General features: G+C 46.5%; 3 protein-coding genes across 5 annotated transcripts in view; 2 read left to right on the forward strand and 1 right to left on the reverse strand.

Annotated features, from left to right (window-relative positions):
* LOC311120095 (CD82 antigen-like) overlaps positions 1–6708 on the forward strand; it is a 10661-nt gene extending 3953 nt beyond the window's left edge. The window contains exons 7-8 of the mRNA XM_084194709.1: positions 4947–5030; positions 5237–6708. Coding sequence (XP_084050835.1) covers positions 4947–5030; positions 5237–5719 — 567 coding nt within the window. The 3' untranslated portion in view covers positions 5720–6708. The remainder of the gene's footprint in view (positions 1–4946; positions 5031–5236) is intronic.
* A 1135-nt stretch (positions 6709–7843) lies between these two features.
* LOC311120098 (thymidine phosphorylase-like) lies at positions 7844–13095 on the forward strand. Of its 2 annotated transcripts, none has more exons than XM_084194713.1 (10): positions 7844–8017; positions 8456–8662; positions 8820–9022; positions 10494–10592; positions 10790–10919; positions 11043–11161; positions 11395–11557; positions 11864–12091; positions 12186–12326; positions 12463–13095. In XM_084194713.1, the coding sequence occupies exons 2-10, from the start codon at positions 8524–8526 to the stop codon at positions 12600–12602; spliced, it is 1362 nt and encodes a 453-aa protein (XP_084050839.1). In that variant the 5' UTR covers positions 7844–8017; positions 8456–8523; the 3' UTR covers positions 12603–13095. The 2 variants fall into 2 exon arrangements, with proteins under 2 accessions (XP_084050839.1, XP_084050838.1); XM_084194712.1 differs by having other exon boundaries at positions 7934–8017; positions 8486–8662.
* Positions 13096–15927: 2832 nt separating this feature from the next.
* LOC311120099 (U6 snRNA-associated Sm-like protein LSm8) lies at positions 15928–20725 on the reverse strand. Of its 2 annotated transcripts, XM_084194714.1 has the most exons (4): positions 19343–19470; positions 16973–17013; positions 16692–16819; positions 15928–16410 (listed from the first exon to the last, which is right to left on the reverse strand). In XM_084194714.1, exons 1-4 carry the CDS (start codon positions 19371–19373, stop codon positions 16320–16322), a joined length of 291 nt encoding a protein of 96 aa, XP_084050840.1. In that variant the 5' UTR covers positions 19374–19470; the 3' UTR covers positions 15928–16319. The 2 variants fall into 2 exon arrangements, with proteins under 2 accessions (XP_084050840.1, XP_084050841.1); XM_084194715.1 differs by lacking the exons at positions 16973–17013; positions 19343–19470 and adding an exon at positions 20641–20725.
* Positions 20726–21025: the final 300 nt, after the last annotated feature.

The following is a 21025-nucleotide window of genomic DNA, read 5'->3' on the forward strand; positions in this document are numbered from 1 at the left end:
TAAAGTGGTTATCCCACTGGCTATAAGGTGAATGCACCAATTTGTAAGTCGCTCTGGATAAGAGCGTCTGCTAAATGACGTAAATGTAAATGTTGTATGTCTCAGTCTGTGTTGGAGGGGGCAGCATGGTTGTATGTCTCAGTCTGTGTTGGAGGGGGCAGGCATGGTTGTATGTCTCAGTCTGTGTTGGTGGGGGCAGCATGGTTGTATGTCTCAGTCTGTGTTGGAGGGGGCAGCATGGCTGTATGTTTCAGTCTGTGTTGGTGGGGGCAGGCATGGCTGTATGTCTCCTGAGCTGTTTTTGCTGTTTCTTTGTGCTCCTCTCCTCCTCCTCTGTACACCGCTCTGGCAGAGCTGCCGCCAGGTGGAACGGTTGGCAGCAGCGTCCTCTAGGTCAGTGGGTTTGATGTTGCACTTCTTCAGTGACGTTTTCAGCTGGTCCTTGTAGCGCTTCATCTGTCCCCCTGCAGACCGCCGGCCAACATGTAGCTGGCCATACAGGATCTTCCGCAGCAAGCGCTCCTGAGACATTCTAATGACGTGCCCAAGCCAGCGCAGTTGGTGTCAGGTGACCATGGCCTCCATACTCTTGCAGTTGGTCTTAGCAAGTATTTCTGTATGGGGCACGCGGTCGCACCAGGTGATTCCCAGGATGCACTGCAGGCATCTTATGTGGAATCGCTCGAGCTGCTTGTTGTGGTGACTGTAAGTGACTCAGGCTTCACCGCTGTAAAGAAGTGTGGTGATGCAGACAGCTTGATAGAACAGCTGTAAAGAAGTGTGGTGATGCAGACAGCTTGATAGAACAGCTGTAAAGAAGTGTGGTGATGCAGACGGCTTGATAGAACAGCTGTAAAGAAGTGTGGTGATGCAGACGGCTTGATAGAACAGCTGTAAAGAAGTGTGGCGATGCAGACGGCTTGATAGAACAGCTGTAAAGAAGTGTGGTGATGCAGACGGCTTGATAGAACAGCCGTAAAGAAGTGTGGTGATGCAGACGGCTTGATAGAACAGCTGTAAAGAAGTGTGGTGATGCAGACGGCTTGATAGAACAGCTGTAAAGAAGTGTGGTGATGCAGACAGCTTGATAGAACAGCTGTAAAGAAGTGTGGTGATGCAGACGGCTTGATAGAACAGCTGTAAAGAAGTGTGGTGATGCAGACGGCTTGATAGAACAGCTGTAAAGAAGTGTGGTGATGCAGACAGCTTGATAGAACAGCCGTAAAGAAGTGTGGTGATGCAGATGGCTTGATAGAACAGCTATAAAGAAGTGTGGTGATGCAGACGGCTTGATAGAACAGCTGTAAAGAAGTGTGGTGATGCAGACGGCTTGATAGAACAGCTGTAAAGAAGTGTGGTGATGCAGACGGCTTGATAGAACAGCTGTAAAGAAGTGTGGTGATGCAGACGGCTTGATAGAACAGCCGTAAAGAAGTGTGGTGATGCAGACGGCTTGATAGAACAGCTGTAAAGAAGTGTGGTGATGCAGACGGCTTGATAGAACAGCCGTAAAGAAGTGTGGTGATGCAGACAGCTTGATAGAACAGCTGTAAAGAAGTGTGGTGATGCAGACGGCTTGATAGACGACGACTTTAGTGTCGCGGTGGAGAGGCTGTTTTGGAAGACCCTGCGTCTGAGTTTCCTGAAGGCAGCTGATGCTTGCTTGATCTTGTTTTGAATTTCGAGGTCGATGCTTCAGTCCTCCGAGAGGATGCTGCCCAGGTATTTGAAGGGACTATTGCCAGTGAGTTGTGTTCAATGGTGAAGACAGGCATGGTGGTTGGAGGGCTGGATCGCCATTGGCAGACCACCTCTGTCTTGGTGGTGTTGATAGACAGTCCCATCCTGCTATAGACCCTCACAGCAGCTACAAGGACGGACTGAAGGTCTTCTGGAGTGTGGGCCACAAGAGCAAAGTCATCAGCATACTGCAGCTGCTGTCCTCAAGCTCCTTGTGGAGAACCTGGGTGACACATAGGAGGAAGATGTTAAAGTGTACAGGTGACAGCACACACCCCTGCCTCACACCGATGCTTACTCCAAAAGGCACTGACTCCTGCCCTCCTATGGCCACCCGAGCCATCATCCCATCATGTAACTGGCAAAGAGAAGAATGCCCCATAGTAGTTCCCTGCTCACAGTGTCGAAGGCCTTGGAGAGGTCGACAAAGACCATGAAAAGGTCCTGATGTTGTTCACTGCACTTCTCCTGGAGTTGCCGTGCCGTGAATATCATGTCGACCGTACTCCTGTTCTTTCTGAAGCCGCATTGTGACTCTGGCAGGTGTTCCTCTGTGATGTTGTTCACCATCCTGTGTAGCATCACCTTGGCCAGGACCTTTCCGGCAACAGCCAGAAGGGATATCCCCCGGCTATTGCCGCAGATAGACTTGTTCTTATAGATGGTGACAATGTTTGCATCCTGCCACCGTTCGGCGGACGATATCCCGATCCCAAACCTCAGTGATGTACTGGTGGAGAGTTCTGGTATAGAAGTAACTTCCCATCTAAAGTAGCTCAGCAGGGATGCTGTCAGCGCCAGGAGTCTTGTTGTTCTTGAGCGAACTGATTGCTGATAGCACCTCTTGGAAGGTTGGCGAATGGTTGCGGTCTTGAATGAGTGGAAGGACAGGCAGTTCTTCCAGGATGGAGTGGTCTGTAGGAGAGCGCTGATTGAGCAGTGCTTCAAAATGGTCAGGCCACCTCATCAGGATCTGGTTCTGGTCCTTCAAGAGAGTCAGACCATCAGCTGTTTTCAGGGGGGTGATGGAACAACTTATAGGGCCATAGATAGCTTTAGCTGAGTTGTAGAAATTGTGCATGTCGTTTTTGTCGGCATTAATGTTGTTTGCACTTCCTTGCGTGATGCATGCCATTGCTGGCAGAGGGTAGCAGATGGGGCTGTTGAGAGTAGCCCTGTGCGCTTTGGGCATATTGTCCAGTAAGGTTGTGATGGTGTCCGAGTTCTCATCAAACCATTTCCTGATGTTTCCTACCTCTGTAGCCAATGGAGTGTGCCGCTGCCTGTTAGAGCACTGATAGATGCCTACTTCTGGTCCATGGGGTCCTCTGTGCTCAGAAGAGGCTCAATCTCCTTCAGCCTTTCAGTGAGAGAGTGACAGAACTCGTCCCTTACTGCAGCTTTCTCAAGCCAGGTACAGTGCAGACGCCTCTTACTGGACTTCTGCAGGCGTTGGGGGGGACGTATTCTCATCTGGAGTTTAGCCAGTATCATACAGTCCAGCATTCTGCACCCCTCATGGCACGTGTCAGCAGGACGTCATTCGTGTCAGAACGTCTCAATATGACGTAGTCGATCAGGTGCCAGTGTTTGGAGCGTGGGTGCATCCATGATGTTTTATATTTGTTCTTCTGCTGGAACAAGGTGTTAGTGACAATGAGATCATGCTCGGCACATAGAGTTAGCAGTCTCATGCCGTTCTCATTGACCTGGCCAACACCATGCCTACCCAGCTCTCCGCTCCATATCCTGTTGTTCTGTCCCACCCTTGCGTAGAAGTCACCCAGCAGAAAGATCTTGTAATTCCTGGGGATGCGATGAAGGGCCTCATCTAGTGACTGGTAGAAGCAGTCCTTTGCCTCATTTTCAGATGGTAACGTTGGTGCGTATGCACTGAGAAGAGTAGCATAGCGCATCGTGGCTAGGGGGATACGGAGAGACATGAGTCTTTCACTTATGCCGACAGGTGTTTCGGTGAGGCTGGGTAAAAGGCTGTTCTTAATTGCCAGTCCCACACCGTGCTGATGTTGTCCACCCAGAGGGTAACCTTTCCAGAAGAAGGTGTAGCCTTCTCTCTCCTCTTCCAGGGAACCTTCATCCAGGAACCTGGTCTCACTCAGGGCAGCAATGTCAATGTTGTAGCGCCTTAGTTCTGCACCAATCAGAGCTGTTCTCCGATGGGATCTATCGTTATTGTCATCAGTGTTCAAAAGAGTTCTGATGTTCCATGTCGGCAGTTTCAGGGAATTATTTTCTTTAGCATTTTCCGACCGCCGAGTGGAACTCCCGATAGGTGCGGTAGCCTATCCAGGATGGAGTGAGTGGGCAATTTTTTGGCCACCTTTTCTAGGCCTCTCCCCAGCTGGGGTGAGCATTTTGGCTCCTAAATAGGGCTGCTCAGTCACACAGGGGTCTGCCGAGAGCAGCTGCCACTCAAGTCCCAACTGCTGGCGACCATAATAGTCCTGTGCCGCTGGCATGCAGGGGTTTGATTAAGGGCTCCCGATGCATTCACTCCTGCCCCCTTTACCAACACCCCAAGGCTGCCAGACTTTAGTCCGGTTTCCGGTTGATAGCTTCACCGAGGTCAGAAGGGGATACCTGCGCAAAGGAAGTTATTTAAAGTACCGCTGATGGTGCGCAATCCCCAACAGCACTACTTCACTGTAGGAAGGTGAAATTCCAGTGGTAAGGTGGGAAACCCAGGACATCCAGTATCTTCCTCAGCTGCAGGAGGCTGCCGGATCCCCAGTCTGTCGGCGTCCGCCTACCGCGTGCCGCCAGCATGCTGCTTTTCTCTCAGGGTGTGCTCCCCTAGCCTTTGTCGTACCAGACTAACCCACAAGGCAGCGGGGCAGTGGTTGATGGCTGCCAGGGCGTGTCCACACAGAGGTGGGCCCGTACACCACAAGGGCTAGCCGGCGGCAGCGAGCTGTAAGTGAGAGTATGCAAGCATGTGGTAAGCGGGAATGCAACTTACCTCTACCTAGGCACTACTGCACTAGACGCGTCACAAGCACCCTGCGGTTGCCTGCTGACACTCCACACACACACACATACACACACACACACACACACACCTTTAATGTAGGAAAACAAGTGCACACTAACACACACACACGTTTCCCATCTGTATTATTTACCAATAGCCTGTAAGATGTGTGTATCAACAAAATGACATTTCAAGTGTGTGTGTGTTGCTACAGGGCTGTCAAAAGATAATCACTGATTGGCTGAAGGAGAACACTTTGACAATAGTGGGCATGGACATGGGCCTGCTAATCATTCAGGTAACACAGACACACACACACACACAGACACACACCCACACACGCACACACACAGACACACAGACACATGCACACACACACACACACATACAGATACACCCACCCACTAGTCCACTGTTCACATTTGTCTTGATTGACAGGTTTTCCAGTTTGTTGCTGTTGTTGTTGTTAAACAGGTCCTTGTGTTGGTTGTTTTCTTGTGACAGGTCCTCCAGTTGATAGTGTCTGTGTATCTATACCAGACTGTTGGTCAGAAAGCCAAGCTGAGATGTGTTAGTCAGCTGATTCGCTCTGAGGACCATCGCGAACCAAACCCTGACTACCTTGATGACCCTGACTACCCTGACCAAAACCATGCCTATCCTGAACCAAACCAGCCCTACGCACATACAAACCTCGCCTACCCTGAACAAATCCTTGCCTACCCTGAACCAAACCAGCCCTACGCACATACAAACCTCGCCTACCCTGAACAAATCCTTGCCTACCCTGAACCAAACCAGCCCTACGCACATACAAACCTCGCCTACCCTGAACAAATCCTTGCCTACCCTGAACCAAACCAGCCCTACGCACATACAAACCTCGCCTACCCTGAACAAATCCTTGCCTACCCTGAACCAAGACAAGCCTACTCTGAGGACCAACACCAGGCCTACTCCGGACCAAACCATGCCTACCATCGCTAACCAGGACCAGAGTGTTGCTGTATGACTGAAGTCACTTTGGGATCTAACATCGAATTGCTCTAACTCTAAATGCTCAGTTCAGTGCTTTCAGCCACACAGGCCTTCTACTAAATATATTTTTCTGCTGACAATGAGAACAATCTTAATTCATTAGTTTATATTGTTTTCTACTATTGATGGAAGCCCTAACTGGTCAGCCGGACCTCACCTGGTGTGAATAGTTGTGTACTTTACTAGTCAGCCGGACCTCACCTGGTGTGAATAGTTGTGTACTTTACTAGTCAGCCGGACCTCACCTGGTGTGAATAGTTGTGTACTTTACTAGTCAGCCGGACCTCACCTGGTGTGAATAGTTGTGTACTTTACTAGTCAGCCGGACCTCACCTGGTGTGAATAGTTGTGTACTTTACTAGTCAGCCGGACCTCACCTGGTGTGAATAGTTGTGTACTTTACTAGTCAGCCGGACCTCACCTGGTGTGAATAGTTGTGTACTTTACTAGTCAGCCGGACCTCACCTGGTGTGAATAGTTGTGTACTTTACTAGTCAGCCGGACCTCACCTGGTGTGAATAGTTGTGTACTTTACTAGTCAGCCGGACCTCACCTGGTGTGAATAGTTGTGTACTTTACTAGTCAGCCTGACCTCACCTGGTGTGAATAGTTGTGTACTTTACTAGTCAGCCGGACCTCACCTCGTGTGAATAGTTGTGTACTTTACTAGTCAGCCTAACCAGTTCTTTGGAAATGTAAAAATAAAGAAGGGTACCACCATTTTGAAACTGCAAGCCTACTCCACCCTTGACTAATATGAACTATTGAACCTCTTTACATATCACAATACTATTTTTACATCTGCAGATGACCCACGTTAACAGTGCTGCCTTTAAATATTTAATTGAGTTTGACAGTACTATAATTGTGTGATGCCTGACATTGGTGATTAGTGATTGATTGTCTGTAAATTACGCATTAAAATCTTCTGAATTGGATTTCTTGATTCTTCACAATGGCACCCTCTCCTGGTTATCTTGAGGGACACAGGTGCGTTTTATACATAGAGAGTGGCATTCTGTTTGTGAGATGTGGTGTGAGTGGTGTGTGTATAGGCCTATGGATTGCTTTGATTAAGTTCCATTATGTGTCTTTCATATTTTAGTGAAAACCATGAGGGAAGGCATGAGGGAAGACAGGTCAGATGTTAGGTACGGACTGGGGAGGATACAGGTAGAGGAAGACAGGTAAAGACCGGGGTCAGATGTAAGGATCAGGGAGGATACAGGTAGAGGAAGACAGTTAAAGACCGGGGTCAGATGTAAGGATCAGGGAGGGTACAGGTAGAGGAAGACAGGTAAAGACCGGGGTCAGATGTAAGGATCAGGGAGGATACAGGTAGAGGAAGACAGTTAAAGACCGGGGTCAGATGTAAGGATCAGGGAGGGTACAGGTAGAGGAAGACAGGTAAAGACCGGGGTCAGATGTAAGGATCAGGGAGGATACAGGTAGAGGAAGACAGGTAAAGACCGGGGTCAGATGTAAGGATCAGGGAGGATACAGGTAGAGGAAGACAGGTAAAGACCGGGGTCAGATGTAAGGATCAGGGAGGATACAGGTAGAGGAAGACAGGTAAAGACCGGGGTCAGATGTAAGGATCAGGGAGGATACAGGTAGAGGAAGACAGGTAAAGATAGATGATACTGGAAAGAGTTAATATACTGTATTATAGGTTTGATGTGAGGGGGAAGGGGGAGGGGTAAGCGGAGGGGGTGAGGGTAAGGGGGTGAGGGTTAGTGGAAGGGAGGGGGTGAGGGTTAGGGGGGAGGGGAGGGGATGGGGTGAGGGTTAGGGGAGGGGGTGAGGGGAGGGGTTATTGGGGAGGGGAGGTTGTGAGGGGGGGTGAGGGTTAGGGGAGGGGGTGAGGGGAGGGGGTATTGGGGAGGGGAGGTTGTGAGGGGAGGGTGTGAGGGTTAGGGGATGGGGTGAGAGGAGGGGAGGGGAGGTAAGGAGGTAAGGGGTGAGGGTTAGGGGAGGGGAGGGGAGGGGAGGGGAGGGGGTAAGGGTATTGGGGTGAAGGGATGTGGTAGGGTCAGATTTATTTAGGTCAAAATGACTGTTTCCCTTTCTGACTCGTGGTGGGTTGTGTCTACTGTAGTTGTTAATGAGTAACTGACCCACTCCACCACTCACACCCATTGGCCACTAGTCCATCCATACAGACAGACAGACAGAGAGGGGTATTTGACCGCTGTGTCCTCGAGGTTGGAGGACATGACAGTGTTCAGGAGCAGCGTTCAGGTACAGGTAGGAAACTCTGAAGTTTTTAAAACCTTACTTGAAAGCAATTGCATAAAACTGTTACAGATTTGGTCTATTCCTGACTAGTTTGATAGTTATTATGACTCTACCAAGGCACATGGCAACAAATGAGAATATGATGATTTGATTGCTGTAGACCTGTTGATAAGATTACATTAGAAAGCTTTATTATCCTCAACGACGACATTTGAATAATGGCAGAATTAAAACAAACACAATTGAATCAAACATTTAAAACAAACCTGAATCAGTTGTGCATAAATGAGTCATAAAATGACATCCATAAACAGATGATAGCAGATAAACTGTAGTAAGCTATTGTCCACAAGCACACACACACACACACACACGCACACACACAATTGTTTATTGATTGAAAACAATCCCTCATTTGTCTTTTCCTATCCTACTTGTCACGCGCAGCTGTGTGTCAGTCAGCTGTGTGTCAGTCAGCTGTGTGTCAGTCAGCTGTGTGTCAGTCAGCTGCAGGGATGGCGCACCACGAGCAGAGCACAGCCACTTTCCCCGAGCTCATCCGCAAGAAACGGAACGGTGAACGGCTGAGCGCGGGGGAGATCCGAGACTTCGTACAGGGTGTCAAGTACGAGACCATCCAAGAGAGCCAGATTGGTACACACACACACACACACACACACACACACACTGCAGATAGGAAGACCCCCACACACACTTTAGACTGTGTATCAATAGTCAAGCTCAGGCCAAAACCTGCGCTCTACAGTTGAAATGCTGATGTGTGTATTTGTGTGTGTGTGTGTGTGTGTAGGAGCCATGATGATGGCGATCTGGCAGCAGGGGATGGTAGCGGAAGAGACTCTCGCACTGACAAAGGAGATGATGATGTCAGGGGAAGTGATGTCATGGCCGGCAGAGTGGAAGGGGCTAGTAGTGGATAAACACTCGACGGGTGGAGTGGGGGACAAGATCAGCCTGGTGCTGGCTCCTGCTCTGGCCGCCTGCGGCTGCAAGGTACCTGCCTGGATACACCTGTGTGTGTGTGTGTGTGTGTGTGTGTGTGTGTGTGTGTGTGTGTGTGTGTGTGTGTGTGTGTGTGTGTGTGTGTGTGTGTGTGTGTGTGTGTGTGTGTGTGTGTGTGTGTGTGTGTGTGTGAACCAGTGGAGGCTCCTCAGAGGAGGCAGGGGAGGACCTTTTTAGATAAAACTATACTAAATATATTCACGTCACCAATTAATTTATTAAAATAAAGGTCTACAGTAGCCTCAACAGCACACTGTAGGGTAGCACCATGGTGTAGCCGGAGGACAGCTAGCTTCTCTCCTCCTCTGGGTACATTGACTTCAATACAAAACCTAGAAGGCTCATGGTTCTCACCCCCTTCCATAGACTTACACAGTAATTATGACAACTTCCGGACCTATCAGAGCTCTTGCAATATGAAGTGACATGTTGTCCACCCAATCAAAAGATCAGAGAATGAATCTAGTACTGAAAGCATATGCTACAGCTAGTTAGCACTGCAGGAGAAGCAAGAGAGAGAGAGAAAAAGAGAGAGGGCGAGAGAAAGAGCTATATTTTTTAGTATTTTTTTGACTTAGCTAGTGAATGTAGCTAGCTAATTTAGCCTACTCAAACACCCGGTTCAAACAGAGAGGGATGCTATGGCTCTGGCTATCCAACACAGGAACTCTTCCAAGTCAAGGTAAGCTTTGGTTTTATGAATTTATTGCCACCGGGGCCCACCGGTGTAACTGCTAAACTGCTTGCTGTACACTGTACTGCATGATTGTAGCGCGTTTACTAACGCTTGGTAAGGTTTTTTCGCCTGGTCACAGACAGTTGTTGTATTGTGAAGTCCACCAGCGATGGGGAAAAGATGAGAGGAGGAGAGAGCGCACATGCGAGAAGGAATTATATATAAAACGAGCAAAGTGATCATGCTGTTTATATGTGGCTGCTAGTTCTGTGTTTGCGTGTGATCAGGGGTCTATTCATTCATTCTGTTAAACAGAAGCAAACGGAACGAAATGGGGATAAACATACTGTACCTGAACTCTCGTTTGCAACTGTTGGACTAATGATTACAACGTAGATCAGCTAGATGCAGGCAAGAGTGTTCAAGGCAATATTGAATGTGTCACTGTCTGTCACCTTGATTTCTCACATTTCTGTCGACCTGTGCACCTACGTTGTAAACTTTCATTCATAGGCTAGGTTGTAGCAACCTCATGATGGGTACAGGGAAAATTATCCTGTAGTAGCCTAAACCTATCGCTGTTACATTGACCTGGGTGAATGGAATATGAATGAGAGTCATCCAATATGCTGTAATAGAAATAAGGCCATGCTCATTCAAAAAAAAGTGTCCTCCCTCATCTTAAACGGCATTGACCGCCACTGCTGTAAACGTGTCTGTGTGTGCGTCAGTGCATGTGTCTGTCTGTCTGTGTGCGTGTGTGACTATCAGCAGCTGTGTCCATAGGTGCCCATGATAAGTGGCAGAGGTCTGGAACATACAGGCGGCACGCTCGACAAACTGGAGTCCATCCCTGGCTTTAACGTCTATCAGTCAGTACAACAGGTACTGTCTCTCTGTCTCTGTCTCTGTCTCTGTCTCTGTCTCTGTCTCTGTCTCTCTCTCTCTCTCTCTCTCTCTCTCTCTCTCTCTCTCTCTCTGTCTCTGTCTCTGTCTCTGTCTCTGTCTCTCTCTCTCACAAACATACACACACACTTTCACTTACGAGTTATTAACCTGTGAAATTGTGGCACCATCCTCAGCTGCAGCGAATCCTGGAGGAGGTTGGCTGTTGCATTGTAGGACAGACAGATAACCTGGTGCCCGCTGACAAGGTCATGTACGCTCTGAGAGACGCTACGTCCACTGTCGACAGCCTTCCGCTCATCACAGGTCTGCCAACAACAACAACAACAACAACAGCAAACTGGACTACCTTTCAAAGTAGAGAAATTAACATCTGAATACTGTGTGTGTGTGTGTGTGTGTGTGTGTGTGTGTGTGTGTGTACTCCAGGCTCTATCATCTCTAAGAAGGGTGCTGAGTCTCTGAGTGCGTTGGTTCTGGATGTGAAGTTTGGGAATGCAGCTCTCTACAAAGACCTGGGCAGTGCCAAGTCACTGGCCCAGTCCTTGGTAACCCTAACATTAACCCCTGACCTTTAACCCATTCTTGTTGGAATTGCTGGAGGGCCATGTTTTCACTCCTGCCTTGTACATGATTGATCAAATAAGGTCATTGATGAGTTAGGAACTCACCTGGTTGTCAAGTCTTAATAGGACATACCAAAAAGCAACAGACTCTCCAGGACACCCCTGCTCCAACTCCTGACCCCTGACCCTTACCTTGACCCCATTCCCTCCTGCAGGTGACAGTTGGGAACAGTCTGGGGATCCGTACGGGGGCGGTGCTTAGTCGTATGAACTGTCCTATTGGTCGCTGTGTGGGGAACGCCCTGGAAGTGATGGAGTCCCTGGAGTGTCTAAAGGGGAGGGGCCCCGACGACATACTGGAGCTGGTCACAAGTCTGGGTGAGGAATACACACACACACACACACACACAAACACACACACACACACACACACACACACACACACAGTGAATTGGTTCCTTTGGACCAAGACCAAGCAGACCAAGACCTAGTTAGAATGTCAGTGCTGCTCGGGCTTAGCTAGAGTCTATAAACAGAAGCTGTGGAAGTTCCAAGTCATTCTTAAGTCTTTACCTTCAAATTCAAGTCAAGCTTCTGTGTGTGCGTGTGAATGCTTGTGTGTGTGTGTGTGTGTGTGTGTGTGTGTGTGTGTGTGTGTGTGTGTGTGTGTGTGTGTGTGTGTAGGTGGGATGCTGTTGTGGATGACTGGCCTTGCAGGAAGCATGGAGGAGGGTAAAAAGGTGATCGCTAGGACCATGCAGAATGGGTCAGCCCTGGAAAAGTTCCAGAACATGATGATTGGTCAGGGAGTAACCAGTCAGATCGCTGCATCCCTCTGTTCCCCCTACGCAGACTACCACAGCATCCTGAGACGGGCACGCTACCAGTCAGAACTGGAGACACAGGGCCATGGTAACACACACACACACACATTCACACAGGTACAGATACACAAATGCACACACACACGTATACACTCCATGACTTTGGCTTTTGTTGTCTGCAGGAACAGTGCTGGACATAGACGGCATGGTCATTGCTACGGTGCTGCACAGGTTGGGGGCGGGACGTTCGAAGGCCGGAGACCCTGTCAATCACAGCGTGGGGGCGGAGCTTCTGGTGTCTTTGGGACAGAATGTGGAGAAAGGTGAGAACTCTCTGACCCTGTGAGTGTGTGTGTTTGTGTGTGTGTTTTTGAGTGTGCGCGTGTGTTAGTCGGGGTGTGAGGGGTGTAGGGGTCTGTGCCACCCTAATCTGACCCGACCTTTGCTCTCTGACCCCAGGGCAGCCATGGCTGCGTATCCACTACGAGACTCCGGTGCTGAGCGCAGAGCAGAGACTCAGCCTACAAGGGGCGCTGACACTGGGCCCTGCCGACCAGCTACACACACAGCCACTAGTGGCAGAAATCATCCTGCCGTAGTGACACCAATCCACTCTATGTTAAAGCTTGATTGGAAGATGACTTGCCTTTGGGAATCCCAGTGTGCCATCTATTTAAAGGATGTATACTTCAGAACTAAAGCAAGCATGGCAAGTCCTGCGTAGAGAAATAGACTGGCCTGTACCTCCTGCTCTTTACACACTCTCAGAGTCCTCTCTGAACCACCCATATAAAGTCACACAAGATTCTGTGAAAACTGAAAAGATGTTAACCATTTCCAGGAACTGTCATGAAGCTCAAAGTTCATCCAGAAACACACACAGTAAGCCAAGACAGATGTTGATCTACAACTGACTGTGTGACATCAGTTTCACTGACAGTTTCATTAGTGTGTTTGTGTAGGGCAGGGGTCGGCAAGGATTTTCCTTAAAATCACCAGGAATTCAGCAAAAAATGTGTTTAATTTAGGAAATCTGTTCCCAAGTATCCCACGAATAAAAACAGAGACATGATCATGTCTCAATGCAATCAAGGTATGAAATTATTGTTATTTTCAAATACAATCTCTTTTTGGGCTTAGTTGTGGTAAATTTTCAGTGTACAAATTATTATAACTATGTTCCGGCCACCTGACCATCCACTCCGCCAAAAATCTAGTTGCCTACCCCTGGTGTAGGGTGTATGACCTCTGGCAGGGCTCTAAAGTGCCACCAAATGTGTAGCATATTCTACCAAATATTTTGCTGTGCAACTTTGAGTTTTATTTTGGGAACACTGCAACAACAAAAAAATCCATAACAATGCATAACAATATTTCACCTCAACGTTCTCACTCTACACTGCTCAAACAAGACAGGCTGAAGCCCCGCCCCCTGTCACTCAACACTCTTCTCTACCGAAGATTTTATAACTAAACCAAATAGACCACTGCCTGTCATTTCAAATGGGAACAAATGAGTGATAGTGGGCAGAACAAGCAAGAAGGTGGGCAGAGCAAAGCACGAGCTAGCGAGATCCTAGTGAACGCCTACTCAATTCGCCTTTGCACTCCTTCTAAACAACTGATTTTTTTTTTTACTTTGACAAAGGGTAAATTCTGCAAAACTTAGTCCACTCTGTTCATAACATATTATACATTTGGGAACAGAAAACTGTATTGAGATCAAATGTTTCATAGATGAGAAAATGTGCAGAAGTCCATCTCGTTCCATCTTCTCCCACTGCCGGCCACTGGGCTTCCTCTCACTACCATATTTGGTAGTGAGTGGAAACGCCACGCGGATGCTTCACATTTATACATCTGGTGAAATATCTGTCTCATTGTTCTATCTGTGTCTGTACACTGCTCAAACAAGACAGGCTGAAGCCCCGCCCCGCCCTGTCACTCAACAGGCAGGCAGTACACAGACAGTTCCTCCACGCTGTGCCTGTTTCTCTCAGCATGCACTCAACAGATTCTTCCAAAACAACAACGATACTGCTTTCCAAGTTGCTTCTAAATATGAATCCACATGTCCACACATCTCTATTATAATATCAAAAAAATACATGAGCCTAACAACCTGGTAACTTTAATATTATGCAAATGTTTAGTGGAACAGAAAGAAAGGAAAAAGGTTGCCTTCTTCAGATGTGCTTCAAAAGTAAGTAAGATTCATAAAGGCCCAATGTAGGCTACATCTCAATCAATATAAAAATGTTTTGCAAATGTATTGAAAATGAAATACAGAAATACAATTGACATAAATATTCACACCCCTGAGTCAATACTTTGTAGAAGCACCTTTGGCAGCGATTACAGCTTTGCGTCGTCTTCGGTATGTCTGTATCAGCTTTTCACATTTGGATTTGGGTTTTTTCTCCCATTCTTCCTTTTCTCAAGCTCTGTTCTGTTCTCCATCTCTGTTAAATTAGATGGGGAGCGGCGGAGAACAGCAATCTTCAAGTCTTTCCACAGATTTTCAATGGGATTCAAGTCTGGGCTTTAGCTGGGCCACTCAAGGACTTTCACATTCTTGTTCTGAAGTCATTCCAGCGTTGCTTTGGCTGTATGCTTGGGGTCATTGTCCTGTTGGAATGTACATCTTTGCCCCAGTCTAAGGTCGTTTGCACTCTGAAGCAGGTTCTCATCAAGGATTTGCCTGTATTTGGCTCCATTTATTGATCCCTCTATCCTTGCCAGTTTCCCAGTCCCTGCCGCTGAAAAGCATCCCCATAGCATGATGCTGCCACCACACTTCACTGTAGGGATGGTGTTAGATGGGTGATGAGCTGTGCCTGGTTTTCTCAACATGGTCTCAGAGCATTTCGTATTATTTTGTGTGTATATAAATCCAAAACACTCCATTTACGATATGTTACGTTTCGTATGGTATCTTAATTTGTGGATGTCCATTATCCATTTTGTATGATTTGTGACAAATTACAATTTGTACGATATGTTTCGAATTTATTAAACGTATGATATGTCATGAATTACAATTTGTTGTTGCTAACAGCTAGGTGGCTAATGCTAACTAGCTCTAGGGGTTAAGGTTAGGGGAAGGGTTAGCTAACATGCTAAGTAGTTGCAACGTAGCTAAAAAGTAGTTGCAAAGTTGCTAATTAGCTAAAATGCTAAAGTTGTCTGTGATGAGATTCAAACACGCAACCTTTGGGTTGCTAGTTTTGTGTTATACGCCCACCCATCCACCCCGACCTTAAGTAACCATACCAAACATATCATACTAATTAGAGTTGTCGCAGAAGTACTTTTACTGTTACGTCTAGTCTATGAGACCAGTCAGTGTTCTCTCCAGACATAGCGCTTTGCATTCAGGCCTAAGAGTTACATTTTTATCTCATCAGACCATAGAATATTTTGCCTTTCGCCCTGTGTTTCACATGCCTTTTTGCAAACTCGAGGCGTGCTGTCATGTGCCTTTTCTCAGGAGTAGCTTCCGTCTGGCCACTCTTCCATAAAGCCCAGATTGGTGAAGTGCTGTAGAGACTTGTCCTTCTGGCAGGTTCTTCCATCTTAGCCAAGGAACGCTTTAGTTCTGCCAGAGTGGTCATTGGGTTCTTGGTCACCTTCCTGACCAAGGTCCTTCTTGCCCAGTTGCTCAGTTTGGTCGAACGGCCAGCTCTAGGCAGTCTGGTTAGTTCCATATTTTTTCAATTTCCAATGATGGAGACCACTGTGCTCTTGGAAACTTTCAACACTCTAGATATATGGCTCATCTCAGAGCTCTAGACAGTTCCTGCTCTGACATGCACTGTCAACTGTGAGACCTTATATAGAGAAGTGTTCATTTCTAAAAACATGTTTTCACTTTGTGATTATGGGGTATTGTGTGTAAAAAAAATCAATTGAATCCATTTTGAATTCAGGCTGTAACACAAAATGTTTAATAAGTCAAGGGATATGAATACTTTCTGAAGGTACTATATATCAGCCCCTTCCTCCCTCTTTCTCACACACACACACACACACAATTGTTGTTGAGTAACAACACACACTTCATGTTTAACGAAACACACTTTATTAAAAAATATCACCACAAATTCATCACCATCCTAGCGTTAGTCCCCTGGGTCCTTCAGGGTGGAAGATAAACTGTGCTCTTCAGACAGGGACATCACTTATGGCTGAGCAGGTGGTGATAAATGAAACACTACTCTATTTCTAGCTTTCTCTTTCACACACACACACACACACACACACACACACACACAATCCCTCAGGTGTAGGGGTCAGTAAACCACAGAGTTGAGAGGTCAGTGGACTATAGAGTTAAGAGGTTCAGCACGGATGTTCCCAAGGTCCAGCGAAGAATCTGTGTCCTCGTCAATCTCCCCAATCACAGCTCTGCAAAACAGAGGAGAGCAGTTGGGCCTGGGTGTCCTACTGTGTGTTGAAGTCTGATTCTCCCCCTCCTATCCAAAGTGTCCACTTAAAGTGTTCATTCCCCTCACGGTTTCAGAAATGTCGACACTCAGTCTTTTTACCAATCCAAGTCCTTGATGGGGAATGAACGAGCGCACACTTGGGGAAGCGGGGAAGAGAATCGAACTGGGTTACAGTGAGGGGAAGAGGTCATAAGGGGTCGTTTGGGTGAAAGTTCAACCAGGGGTCGATAGGATACTTACACGTTGTCTCCTCTGACGATGTATAGTCCCAGGACCACCTGCTCCACGCCCTGAGAGGAACTGAACACACGCTCATGACTCTCATCCAGAATCAGGTTGATGGTCTGGTCAAAGCCCTTCAGGGTACCCTGCAAACACACACACACACACAATCAGATTAATGGTCCAATCAAAACAGTACACACACACAATCAGGTTTATGGTCCAGTCAAAACCCTTCGGACACATACAGACACACAGATCTGGAGCCGAGTATAGCAGTGAAGTAGCTAGAGACATACCACTATCATCCGTCCATCTGATGCAACTATGGCCACTGTACCTGAAACACAACAGCTAAGGAAAACATTTGGAACACTATTTCCAACCTGGGCTCAGGGGTAGACGTAACATAGTAAACGTAAATCTGTGACACTCCAATTCATATATATATATGTTACATTTCGTATGGTATGTATTCATTTGTGGATGTCCATCATCCATTTTGTATATGTTACGAATTACAATACGTATGATATGTTACTAATTCCAATTTGTTGTGGCTAACGTTAGCTAAGCTAGGGGTTAAGGTTAAAGGGTTAAGGTTAGCTAACATGCTAAGTAGTTGCAAAGTTGCCAACTTGAATGCTTAAGTTGTCCGTGATGAGATTCGAACACGCAACTTTTGGGTTGCTAGACGTTGGCGTTATACGCCCGACCAACCACCCTACTTTCGTTTTTTACTTAAGTAACGTTCTGTCTTATGTAACCAAACGTGACATATCATACTAATTTGAGTGTCCCGGATTTACGTTTACTATATATTACGTCTAGTCTATCACCTCGATCAGACCAACAGCTTCAATGCGTTTTGGTACATTCATTTCCAATGGAACGCTGCACTTGCCTTGCAACATTGCGTTGCAGAGGCAGTTGTAGTGCATTCTGTGTGGTACATACACTGAACAAAAACATAAACGCAACATGTTAAGTGTTGGTCCCATATTTTATGAGCTGAAATAAAAGATCCCAGAAACTTTCCATACGCACAAAAAGCTTATTTCTCTAAAATGTTTTGCACAAATTTCTTTACAACCCTGTTAGTGAGCATTTCTCCTTTGCCAAGATATACCATCCACCTTACAGGTGTGGCATATCAAGAAGCTGATTAAACAGCATGATCATTACATAGGTGCACCTTGTGCTGGGGACAATAAAAGGCCACCAAAATGTGCAGTTGTCACACAACAATGCCACAGATGTCTCAAGTTTTGAGGGAGCGTGCAATTGGCATGCTGACTGCAGGAATGTCCACCAGAGCTGTTGCCAGATAATTGAATGTTCATCTCTCTACCATAAGCCACCTCCAACGTCGTTTTAGAGAATTTGGCAGTACGTCCAACCGGCCTCACAACCGCAGACCACGTGTATGGCGTTGTGTGGGCAAGTGGTTTGCTGATGTCAGAGTGTCCCATGGTGGCAGTGGGGTTATGGTATGGGCAGGCATAAGCTACGGACAACGAACACTATTGCATTTTATCAATGGAAATTTGAATGCACCGAGATACCGTGACGAAATCCTGAGGCCCATTGTCGTGCATCACCATCAACTCATGTTTCAGCATGATAAAGCACGGCCCCATGTTGCAAGGATCTGTACACAATTCCTGGATGCTGAAAATGGCCTGCAAACTCAGACATGTCACCTATTGAGCATGTTTGGGATGCTCTGGATAGACGTGTACAAGAGTGTTCCAGTTCCCGCCAATTTCTAGCAACTTCGCACAGCCATTGAAATATGAAAAATGTATGCACTCACTAACTGTAAGTCGCTCTGGATAAGAGCGTCTGCTAAAATGACTAAAGAAAATCAAATAAAAATAAAAAAAGAGGAGTGGGACAACATTCCACAGGCTACAATCAACAGCCTGATCAACTCTATGCGAAGGAGATGTGTCACTCTGCATGAAAATGAAAAAAGTTTGACTGCAGAATTGATGTAGTATTGATGCAATGACGCTACCGGTCTGATCGAGACCAGGCTGCTATTTCATGAGAAGCTGCGCATGCAGCAATACTGTCTAACTGCCGCCCATGCGCGACAAATCCATAGTTAGCTTGCTCTTATAAACTGGGTGGTTCAAGCCCTGAATGCTGATTGGCTGAAAGCCGTGGTATATCAGACCATATACCACAGGTATAACAAAACATTTATTTGTACTGTTCTAATTACGTTTGTAAACAGTTTATAATAGCAATAAGGCACCTCGGGGGTTTGTGGTATATGGCCAATATACCACGGCTAAGGGCTGTATCCAGGCACTCGGCATTGCGTCGTGTTTAAGAACAGCCCATAGCCGTGGTATATTGGCCATATTCCACACCTCCTCGGGCATTATTACTTAAATATCACATTTGGATGAACATGCACCTATGTTTGCTTCCAAAAATAATTTCAAGATTTTTTATCGTCGTTTTATTAACTAACTAGCTCGCAGGTACAAGTCATTCTACCAAAAAGCCATATGTGATGCTATTGCTAGCTAGCTAACGTTAGCCAAGCTCAATCGAGCAGGCCAAAGCACCCACGGCCACGCATCAATAATCACGCGATTCATTAGCAAAAGTCCCATTCAGTGACTGTTCCAGAATGAATTTAGTTGAAAGGATACGGTTGATGTAGCTCTCGAGGGCAGTCGACATGATGACAACAAAATACTCGTTCAAATCCGCCGGGTTTGTTTGGAAAACACAAACGTAGATCGCAAAATCGGCGTGCAGGCACAAACCGGAAACAGAATCAGACCTGACTAGATGATTGCAGATCCACTAGTGATTTTTGTGTCCAGAAGGTGACGCCAAATCCACAGAAAAAGAGTGTCGCTCCGTTCTTTATACCTCAGTGGTATCGCCATACCGACCTATGAGTTTACCAGACCGCCCTTTCTAGAGATAATGGGCTTGTTCGACATTGCAGACGATTGCCGACTGACTAATATACAAATCACCTTGGATCATAATTAACTTCTGAATATTATTTGTAGATAATTCAGTCACCATTTACCCACAATGCATCATGGATTTGATGCTCTCCAACCAAAGGGACCAGGGTTCCGGTCTAGAAGTATGGTCTCAACTGCTCCTACAGTTCTGCTTTGGTACTACAGTTTAACTGACACTGGCCCAGAAAGACAATTTCGATAGATGGCCACATAGAGAAGTCAGATTTGAAAATTCCTAATAAAGACACTTTAGTCATAACCTTTGTGCAGAAAACAGTGATTTAATCATTTGAATAATTGTCACTGAGGCCAATTTTTTTCCAGCACTCACAGCCGAAGATAACATTTTACATTTACATTTTAGTCATTTAGCAGACGCTCTTATCCAGAGCGACTTACAGTTAGTGAATACATGTATATATTTTTTTTATATGGGAATCGAACCCACAACCCTGGCGTTGCAAACGCCATGCTCTATCAACTGAGCTACATCCCTGCCGGCCATTCCCTCCCCTACCCTGGACGACGCTGGGCCAATTGTGCGCCGCCCATGAGCCTCCCGGTCGCGGCCGGCTGCGACAGAGCCTGGATTCGAACCAGGATCTCTAGTGGCACAGTTAGCACTGCGATGCAGTGCCTTAGACCACTGCGCCACTCAGGAGTCACTGTCCTGATAACTGTCCTGTTCGAGAGCATCAAAACCGTGATGTATCATGGGAAAATTATGACTGACTGATCTACAAATAATGAGTTGTTATTTATGATGCAAGGTGATTTGTAGATCAGTCAGTCAGCAGTCACCTGCAATGTCGAACAAGCACATTAACATTTTAATGTTCATCCAATGTCTGCCATGTTTTTGGATGATGTAATCGCTGCTCCCTTTGCGCATTGAGTGCTAGTGCACATGTGATGTTGGTCCGTATAAAACAGATGAAACCCGGTCATGAAGAATGTCAGTAGATTACCTTAAACAACAGTAGGACATCTTGGATGTAGTCTCTAGTGCTCATTATACCTCAGTGTCTCAAACACTGCTTCTGTTTCTATGGTATACTGCACTTGGCTCACAGGAGTGACTTCATCAGAATCTTTCACTCTGAAATACATTAGCATGAATGTACATGATTTTTGTTGTCAAAAAGGCAGTTACTGACATAAATAAATACAAATATTGGGATTTAAATGTTTTATTTCTCACTCATTCTTATTCTTTACAAATGTATATGACATTAAATAAGCTAATGTGACAGACAGGGCTGTTGTTGTTATGAAATGCATTGGACTGCTTAAAACAGCAGTGTTAAGGTCTCCTATGTCTCGTCTGGTTAAAGACAACAGTCCCTGTAAGGA

This window comes from Coregonus lavaretus (assembly GCF_964263955.1).
Source record: "Coregonus lavaretus genome assembly, contig: HAP1_SCAFFOLD_3503, whole genome shotgun sequence".
Taxonomy (NCBI): domain Eukaryota; kingdom Metazoa; phylum Chordata; class Actinopteri; order Salmoniformes; family Salmonidae; genus Coregonus; species Coregonus lavaretus.